The sequence below is a fragment of the Mastomys coucha genome, unplaced genomic scaffold (genome assembly GCF_008632895.1).
Source record: "Mastomys coucha isolate ucsf_1 unplaced genomic scaffold, UCSF_Mcou_1 pScaffold14, whole genome shotgun sequence".
NCBI lineage: Eukaryota > Metazoa > Chordata > Mammalia > Rodentia > Muridae > Mastomys > Mastomys coucha.
The window spans coordinates 135,919,584-135,927,946 of NW_022196896.1; the positions used below are offsets into that span (position 1 = coordinate 135,919,584).

Consider the following 8,363-nt stretch of genomic DNA (forward strand, 5'->3'; position numbering starts at 1 on the left):
GGGAGGGGAAAGGAAGAAAGAAGAACACTAATATCTAATATGGACAAGCATCCTTACAGAAGAAAAAAAATACAGGAAAAGCAGAAAGGAGGCTGGGTAAACTCAGGCAGACAGAAGCGAATCCTTCCCTGCAACCTGCCTGGGTTCCTACTTCCAAGGCCAGCCCTCTCACTGTGGCTTTACAGAACAAATGATGAGGTGGAGGCCCCAGCACTCAGGAGACCAGAGGAGAGGATCTCCAATATAGGATCAGCCTAGGATACAAACCAAACAACAGCAACAAAACAAGAACCAAGGGCCAGAGAGGTGGCTCAGTGGTTCACAACACTTGCTGCTCTTGCAAAGGACCCAGGTTTAGCTCCCAGCACCCATCTAGCAACTCACAACTTGAGTTCCAGAGGAATCCAATGCCCTCTTCTGACTATGGGCACTAGGCATGTGGGTAGTACTCACATATACTTGTAGACACAACACCCACACACATAAAAAATAAATCTTGCCAGGCAATGGTGGCACACGCCTTTAATCCCAGCAGATGCAGGGAGACTTGGGAGGCAGACGCAGGTGGATTTCTGAGTTCAAGGCCAGCCTGGTCTACAGAATGAGTTCCAGGACAGTCAGGGCTACACAGAGAAATCCTGTCTCAAAAAACAACAACAAAAAAGTCTTAACCAGGGACAGAGTGGCAGAGCCCTCAACAGTCATGAGCATCATGTTCTTGGATTCCGGGTTTTAGAAATGCTCTGGGGCTGGGTAAGATGGCTCACTGAGGTAATGGTACTTGCCACCAAGCCTCCTGACCTTAGTTCAACCTTCCTTCCCCAGTACCCACACAAAGGCAGAAAGGAGAGAACAGTGTCCTGCAATTGTTCTCTGACCCTGACTCAGTGCAGTACACAGTCACGCCCACCTCCATTCCTGCCAAATACATAAAGAAGGAAGGAGAGACTGCCCAAGGTGGAAATTCTCTTGGATCTTGATTTTCTTCCTACCCAATGCAGGGGCCAGAAGCTAGCGGAGAGAGTACATATGAATGTAATCGTTTCCTTAACAGAAAGGGCTATGAACTAGCGAGTTGCTCTCAGCTGAGTGTCTCCAGGCTCTCTTGAGCCTCACTCAGCATCCTAAGCCAGACCACAGGAAGGAAGTCCTCACTCCTCTATGGCACAGTAAAGCTACTGTATAACAGAAAGGCAAAAACTGGTTCCAAATTTGAGGTGTGAGATCCTGGGAAGCAGGCTGGAGAGATGGCTCAGCGGTTAAGAGCACTGACTGCTCTTCCAGGGTACTTACACATAATAAATAAATAAACCTTTAAAAAAATAAGATGTATTTATTCATAATATATAAGTACACTGTAGCTGTCTTCAGACACACCAGAAAAGGGCATCAGATCTCATTATGGATGGTTGTGAGCCACCATGTGGTTGCTGGGATTTGAGCTCAGGACCTTCAGAAGAGCCATCAGTGCTCTTAACCATTGAGCCATCTCTCCAGCCCTTTGATTTTTTTTTTTTTCCGAGACAGGGTTTCTCTGTGTAGCCCTGGCTGTCCAGGAACCAGGCTGGCCACCGCCTGGCAATAAATCTAAAAAAAAAAAAAAGGCCCTATAGCCTCTAGAGACTTTGGGAGAATAGCCCTCAAGTAATCAGACAGTGAGATAGGCACCTGTGTGCAGTCACTGAGAAACATTCTACATAGCCAAGGCTGGAACAGGCTCTGCTTTAGGTTTTCTTACTAGAGAACATCAATGGCTATACTTATAGGCAGAATGGGGAAGGGAGGTCGGAAGATCCCTAAGGACAGGTTCTGGAGGAACCAGACTGGCCAGCAAGCTGAGCAGAGAAACACTGACCCAGGCTGGAGTCTGGAATCAGAGTCCTTAGACAAACCGCCATCTGTTTGATATCCTTGATCCTCCCTAATGTACCCCACAGACTTATGGGGTGATACGTTGGCCTCCAGAGTGGGCAGGCAGCATGGAGATCAGAAATCTCAGGGATGAAGCTGTAGTATTAGGCTTGCTTTAGGTTGGGTGTGAGTATGTGTGTTTAAATTATGTATATGTAGGAGTGTCTGTGTGGAGTTATATGCATGTGAATACAGCTGTCCTTGGAGGTGACAAAAGTGTCAGAGCCCCTGGAGTAGAAGTTTTAGGCACTTGTGAGCCACCCAATAAGGGGGCTAGAAACTGAACTGGGGTCTCCTGCAACAGCAGTGTGTGCTCTTCATGCTTGAGCCCATTGCTCCAGACTGTTTTTATATATTTGAGATGAGGTCTCAGCCCAACCTGGCTTCAAACTCCCATGGATGGTCTTGAACTTCTGACCCTCCCATATCTATTTCCAAATGCACCACCATGCCTGGCTTGGCTCTAGTATTTGTGTGTGCCTTCTCTGCTACAAGAACCAGACTCTGGACTCTGAGTGCTTAGGTAGACTGTCACAATCTTTCCCCAGAACAGATGTGGCTGAATATTAGACTTGATTCAGGTTTGTAACAGCAATATAAAGGCCATTGAAAATATGTGCTATCTGAAAAGTCAAAGTTTGAATGTCCAAACTACAGCTGAGGGGAAGAATTAGACTACAAGCCCAGAGAGCTACAAAGAAAGTCTCCACAGACACCTATCTCTGAACATTTACAGAGGCTTCATTCACAAAAGCTCCAACAGAAGCAACACAGTTCCCAGATGGTCTAGGATTCATAGAACCGGTCAGTAGCCCTACAGTTCCAATGACAAGCTTTCCCTAACAGTGACCCTGAACATAGGCTGCCTGACCCATATCACCCTAAATGTCTACCCTCTAGCCCTTACAGAAAATAGTACACACACCTCTAACTCACAAATGGAATAAAGCAGTGACTACAAATGACGAATAAGAACCTCCAAAAGCCAGGTGTTCTGATTTGCCTGTAGCCCCAGATACTCAAGAGGTTGCAGAGGCAATAAATGGATTAAGTCTAAGCTTTCAGCCAGGGCAGCACAATAAAACCTCATCTCAAAAATAAATAATTGAGCAGGGCATGGTGGGGCACACATGCTGACCCACCCCTGAGGATGCTGAAGCCAGAGAATTGAGAGTTCAAGGCCACAGGAAGATCATATAGAGAGATCCTATCTCAAAGCACAAAAATCACACACACACACACACACACACAGAGTCTCATGCTAAGTGGAAGAAACTAATGTCAAAAACGATCCATTTGTATCACTTTCCTCTGGATAGACAAGAGAAGACAGCACATTTGTTAGCAGGTATTGGGGCAAGTGACAGGTACAGGAACTTTTTGCTCCTTGGTTACAGTGGCAGCTACACAGCTGTAGACACGTGTCATACATAACACATGGATAGGAGCACTTTGCAAGGTGACTGTTACAGCATGTGAATTATACTTTAATTAAAGTGCCAAGGGCAAGGAAAAAGTTCTACATTATACAAGGGTGGCCAGAAGGGTAAGGGCAGGGGTAGGTGATTTGTGAAAACAGAAAACTCCAAGCCCCAAGAGCCTGAGCCCTGAACTGAGAGGCAAAGCAAATACATACTGCTTGCATCTTGGCTCCCTGGACATCCTGGCCATGGAAAGGACACCCCCAGATGCCACAAATGCTAACAGCTGTTGGTCCAGCAGAAAGTTCTGGAACTATCTGGAATCTCTGCCATGAAGCATGAAAGATACATGAAAGCAGGGATCAGTAGTCCCACTCAGGAGAAATACCGTCATTTCCTACCAGCAACCAGCCGAACGTGAGCTCTAGGACAGAAGTAAGACACAGTAGGCCTTTGCTTCTCCATTCCCACCTAAGAGGGGGCCAGCAAACATGCATACACTCATGCGCACGCGCACACACACACAGTGCCCACACACACATACACATATACACACATATACTGCACACACACATATACACACACACCACACACACACATACACACACATACACACACATACACATATACACGCATATACTGCACACACATATACACATACATCACACACACACATACACATATACACACATACACTGCACACACATATACACACACACCACATACACACATACACACCACACACACACATACACATATACACGCATACACTGCACACACACATATATATACACACACCACACACACACACACACACACACACACACACACACACATAGGGATTTAGACACTGTTAGACAATAGGAACTATTTGAGTATTTGAGTTGAGGGAGTAGGAGGAGGCTGAGGCTGGAGAAGAAAAGGAAAGAGCTGGACTTGGTTCTGCTGCTTCCTAATGAGTCTCAGGGATTGCTATAAAAATAGCTACTACAGAGCATGTAAGCCGGCCTCAGTGCCAGGCACTTCAGCTGCCCAATCATCCCACAGGAAGAATTCCATGTCTCCCAAAATGTATACCCAAAGCCAGCCTAGGACCAAGCGGGAGTCTCTCCACACTGTAAGAATTCCAGATCTGAGGATCATAGGAGTGTGCTACCACAGCTGGTTCATGCCATGCTAGGGGATGAGTCATGGTTTATGCACACTAAGCAAGTACTCTACCAATGGAGCTATATCCCAGCCCAAGTCATCTTTTAAACAAAAAGCAAAGCAGGGAGTAGAGCCTCATGTCTATAACTCCAGCACTCTAGAGGTCAGGGTATGATTACCTTGAGTTCAAGACCACCCTGGGCTATATAGTAAATTTCAGGCTACTTAGCAAACCTTGCTTCAAATCCCCAAACAAAAAAACAAAACACAAACATTGGGAGAATACAACAAACCCCACAATTATCACCAAGCATGCTGGTGCGTGCCTTTAATCTCAGCCCCCTCAGAAAACAGAGACAGGCAGATATCTAAGTTTGAGGCCAACCAGGAAAGTAAGACCATGTTTCAAAAAAAACTACTCCCAGAAACACAAATTTCTATATATGTATGTATGCATGCAAACATGCATGTATTATATGTGTGTCCATTGTGTACATGTGTGTGCACGTGTGTTTGCATGTATGCAGGTGTGTTAGCATGTATGCACATGTGTTCAGTGTATGTGCACATGTGTGTAGGTATGTTCAGTGTGTGCACACGTGTGCAGGTGCATGAGGAAGCAGAGAAGTCAGGTGTCCAACCCTCACCCTCCAACTTACCCTCCTTTTTTTGTTTGTTTGTTTGGTTGGTTTTGCGAGACAGAGTTTCTCTGTGTAGTCCTGGCTGTCCTAGAACTCACTCTATAGACCAGGAAACACTGTAGACTCAAACTCAGTAATCTGCCTGACTCTGATTCCCAAGTGCTAGGATTAAAGGCATGCACCACCACTGCCCGGGTCCACTTTACCCTCTTGTGACAAAGTCTCTCTCTGGAGTTTGCTGGCTTGGCTTGTGGCAAGCAGGAAGTAGCCACCCCACATCTCCACCATTTTATAGTGCTGGGGTTGCCTGGCAGTCACCATTCCCAGAGTTTTATGTGGGTGCTAGGGATTCAGTCTCAGGGCCTCAAGCTTGCATAGCAAGTACTCTTTACCAACTCCTCTTTACCACCTCTCTTAAATTTTATTTTTAATGAAAAATTTACCTTTGAAGTATCATAGTAAGAATTAAGATTATAGAAGAATATAAAATATAGCTCTTGTGTAAAGGGAATGAATTTGTCCTGGCTGACAATCCAATTCTAATATCAAGCAAATCCTTCCAGTTTGTGTTGAATACTAGGTTTGTGTTTCCTTTGCAGTGTAAAAACCTCACTTGGCTATCCTGTCACCAGCAGCTGGCCATGGGCCGTGAAGTCTAAATCAAAATACAGACCAATTTAAGGCAGGTTGACAGTTCTGAATCTCTGTGCTGGCCGGCCAGGGAGTCTGCATCAGCATTTTCCCTATATGTTAAAAAGTAAAGGGCTCTCCTGTGTTTCTGCAAATTTGTCCAACTTTCTTTTTGCCTCCCAGGAACTCTCCAACCCTGCTTGTGGCTCCCAAATGCAGCCTGGGTGGTACCCAGTGACCTACGTGCCTACAGCCTCGTCTTCTCCCTGCCCCCTGAAGCAGCTTGCTGGGATACAAGCTCAGCCTGTCCTGAGCCTGGCCAGAGACAGAACTGCCCACCACTGACCATTCTGTGCAGCACGGACAATGTGCTCGAAGACAAACAACTTATTCTTAGTGGAAACAATCCCTACCATCACGTGTCCCCACCAGCCTTTTATCCACACCAGCGGTCTCCTGAGATGGCTTCCACAAAAACTCAAAGACCTCCCTGATCACCATTGGATGAGTACAACGTGTTCGCAGAATCTGCACTAACAAATCATTTCCCTTCACCGTTTTTTTAAGATGCGGGAATCTTTATGAGAAAAAAGATAGTTAACTGTTTTGCTCATCTTCAAGGGCTACTCCATTCTGAGATCTGCCTCATGAGTCCACAAATCTAACTTGAAAAGTAGTGTTCTAAAGCAACCTGAGGAGTTTAGTTTAGAAAATCATAACGCCGAAGAGGATAGTTGGGACAAAACTCACCTACTTCAGAACTCCAACCAGTCAAACCTCTCAACTAATCCTTCATTTAAAACATTTTAGAATCTCTATGCGACCCAGAACATACAATATGGATCTAATTAGGTTCAGCTGCCTTATGTTAGTAATAAAATTGAAAGAAGGAGAGAAAGATGGGGGTGGGGGTTTTGTTCATCCTCTCCTGTGGCCTAAGGAATCACAAACTCCCAAATTTTGCGCATCTTCAAGGTTCACTCAGAACAACACACTCTTAAAATAGCCCAGCGTGGCTGCGAGTCGTGCAGAGCTCAGACTCTGTAGAGGGTCTGGAAGAGATTTCCACAAGGGGTGAAGCCCATCGCTCCACTGCACCCACCCGTTTGGCCCTCGTGCTCCCCGACTTACACCAGAGCGGATGGACAGGGCATCTGGTTCCAGGGACAGTTGTACTGAGCCTGAATAAAACTCTCGCTTCCCTCCTGCACCGTGCAGCTCACGTTCTTATTTATAATGTAGGCGCACCAGTTCCTGCGGTAGAGAGAAAAGGTCTGGGTAAACTTGGAGAACAATGGGGAGAAGGGGGAGATGAGTTGACCCAACAAGTTGGCGGTCACCAGCGCCAAAGGCAGGAGCTTGCCAAGGCCACCACCCCAGGGTGCCTCTTGTGTCTTTGGAACACCAAATAGCCCCAAACCCGCGGGCTCCGGGACGTGTGCGTGTTCGGGCTCGCGGCAAATCCTGTAGTTCTGCCAGACACTCCCCATTGCTCGGGTCGGCTTCAGGATGCTGGGGCGCCTGGTGAGGAGCACATGGTCAGCCGGTGGTGGTGACGCCCCAAAAGCCTATGGGGATCTTTCTGCTACCTCCTGTCGCCATTGGCAGGGCAGCTCCGGAGCCCGCAGGCGGATTCGGGAGTGACCGCCAAGAATCTGGGACTCTAGGGCTGGGGGCGAGCATAAGGGGCGCACACTTACTTGTTCCTGGCACTGGGCCTCGTGTGGTACCCAGGCTGCGAGCTCGCGTGGCACAGTCCCGCACCACCCAGGGCCAGCAGGGCCAGCAGGGCCGGTGTCCAGCGGCTGGGTGCTCGGGGTCCGGGCGGGGTCTCCTGACACATCTTGAGCCCCACAAAGCTGTAGGCTGCGGGGCAGGGGGAACGGGCAGCGGGCTCGGGCGCTCGGCGGCCCCTCCAGCTCCTCGCCCCCACGCCTCCGCACTGGCCGCTCCGCGGTCCCTCAATGACGCACAGGTCCCCCCGGGTGCCGCCCTCTTTATTTCACTTCCCTCTCCGAAACGTGACTCTTCCCTTCACCAACTCTCGGCCCTTCGCCTCTCGGCAGGGGGTTCGGGGGAAAGAGCCAAAGGGTTAGGAACCAGGGTCTCGGTTACAGAATTTCCAATTACACATTCCTTTGGTCTCTTCCCAAACCCCAGCAGCTCCGCCTCTCACCTTCCAAACAGAGCGCCCCCAGCCCCTCCGGAAGTGCAGCGAGCGTCCGACGGTCCCCACCTCGATCCCCGGGGCCTCTCTCCGGCAAGAAGCCCAGGACAGCTCCATCAGTTATTCCCCCGGGGGACCTACGCAGGGGGTAGAGGGGGCTCAGCTTCGATTTCTTCCTCTGAGGCCCCACCGCTGTCTACCCAACAATCTTTAAGGTCTTGGGCGAAAGTTGAGGACGCAGGAGCTCTCCCAGGCGCAGCCAGTACGCGTCTTGAACTTTCAAAAATGTGCGGGCTGCAGCTGGACAGTGGACAACCTGCCTCCCCGCAGCTACAAACTGTCATTTGCTACTCCAGTGTTTGAGAGAAGATGTCCTGCTCGGATGTTTCTCTTTCTATCAATAATAAAGGCAGATGGTTCGGTCCGTAAAATGCTGTGCAAACA

General features: G+C 48.4%; 1 protein-coding gene across 1 annotated transcript in view; it reads right to left on the reverse strand.

Moving 5' to 3' along the window:
- Nucleotides 1–7,966, reverse strand: part of Emilin2 (elastin microfibril interfacer 2) — a 63,906-nt gene extending 55,940 nt beyond the window's left edge. The window contains exons 1-2 of the mRNA XM_031368720.1: nt 7,453–7,966; nt 6,884–7,006 (exon numbers count right to left, since the gene is read on the reverse strand). Of these exons, the coding sequence (XP_031224580.1) occupies nt 6,884–7,006; nt 7,453–7,595 (266 nt within the window). The 5' untranslated portion in view covers nt 7,596–7,966. The remainder of the gene's footprint in view (nt 1–6,883; nt 7,007–7,452) is intronic.
- Between the last annotated feature and the right edge of the window lie 397 nt (nt 7,967–8,363).